At 39.6% G+C, this 1,484-nt stretch overlaps 1 protein-coding gene across 1 annotated transcript; it reads right to left on the bottom strand.

Moving 5' to 3' along the window:
• Positions 1 to 58: 58 nt before the first annotated feature.
• LOC111383722 (dirigent protein 16-like) lies at positions 59 to 1,171 on the bottom strand. Its single transcript, XM_023007860.1, has 2 exons — positions 738 to 1,171; positions 59 to 610 (listed from the first exon to the last, which is right to left on the bottom strand). Exons 1-2 carry the CDS (start codon positions 1,108 to 1,110, stop codon positions 216 to 218), a joined length of 768 nt encoding a protein of 255 aa, XP_022863628.1. The 5' UTR covers positions 1,111 to 1,171; the 3' UTR covers positions 59 to 215.
• Positions 1,172 to 1,484: the final 313 nt, after the last annotated feature.

Raw genomic sequence — 1,484 nt, 5'->3', positions numbered from 1 at the left:
TATTAGATCACTTTAATTGGGCTCAACCGAATTCGATAGCCTATAATTTAACACACAATTATTCACACATACAAGCCCATCTTAAAAAATCCTTACAATTTTTTCTTTGCATTCGTTGCCACACTGAAACAGAAATTACAAACCAACACATGAATTTTCATACAAACAAAGCCCACAATTTCTTATTCTTGTTCGATTTGAGCGTGAAGTACTCGTCAGTAAGTAAGATGAATTGTGAGCCTTAGCAATGCCTCAACACCATCAAGGACATGCTGACCAGCCGGAATGAGCGATCGCACCTCTGCAAATCCACACGCATTCTTAAACTTGCCTGTACCCCCTGTCACGGACAGGCGAGACATGGTACTTCCAATCTTGTACACTCCAAAGAAGTTAAGGCTGTCACCATATTCCCCTCCTTCCATCACAGCTGTGAATGCCATCATTTGCGTCGATCCATCTGCAGAGCTTGCAACATAAACCCCCTGCGCTTTCCCAAGTTGCTGCGACCCCAACTCAGGAGCAGAGGTTAAGAAATCATCGATGACTGTAATCGTGCCAAAGCCTAGACCCAAGCCATCAGGACCTAACTGTGTGTTAATTGTTTTACCTGTCAACGATAAAATTTAAATGAATAAAATTTTCACATATTTTATAGCTTTACCTCCTGAATAAGCTGGTCCAAGTGACATTTACTGCATCTCTAATAGCTTAAGTTTTTAGTGATTCTAAATTACCATTGTTGTTTGAGCCATTGGGGATACCGGCAAAAGCTGTACCGGCTAAGCCAGTGCCTAATGGAACACCATTGGCATTTACTGTTGGGATTGCGCCGTTAGAATTTGGAATGGCTACACCATTTTCCGGGGGTACAAAACCAAGAGGCCTTGCGAAGGGCACTTGCCCACTGTAGATAGTGCCTAACAAGCCGGTGATTGGCCGAGCAGTTGGGGTGCTGCCGCCTAAAATGTCATGCATGTAGAATTCAAGAACTGGCTCTCCTTCCGCTGCTGCTCCTGCTGCTGGATCAACTGCAGCCACAATTGTAACCACATTCATGGCTGCAAATATGATAGCAAAAAGAATTTTTGCTAATGATTTCTTGATCATTTTGAACGCTAGTATATGAGGAAACTCTTTGATACTGTTTTCTTAATATTATACTATGAATTTTTTCTTGGATTGTATTCAAATGAGTTCAACAAATGCGATATATATATATATACAGAACCCAATATGGTTTATGGATCAGTTATTGACATGGAGTAGTTGCATGACTCATGGTGAAGTTGTTGTGCATATAACAATTGATTTCTGCTATAGCGAAGTGCTATTTCAATATCATGGGTCAGTTGGGGAAGATAGTTGTTTATTCCATTTCTTTATTCCTTTTTCTTAAGTTTTAACTTTTTATTTTTTGTGATTGCATGTTTGGGAGTTGATTATAATTAGTATAAATTATAAATAGATAGAACTCGATGATG

This window comes from Olea europaea, unplaced genomic scaffold, assembly GCF_002742605.1.
Source record: "Olea europaea var. sylvestris unplaced genomic scaffold, O_europaea_v1 scaffold27425, whole genome shotgun sequence".
Lineage (NCBI taxonomy): Eukaryota > Viridiplantae > Streptophyta > Magnoliopsida > Lamiales > Oleaceae > Olea > Olea europaea.
The sequence above is the reverse complement of the archived record's forward strand: the minus strand, read 5'-3'. Positions and strand labels throughout refer to the sequence as shown.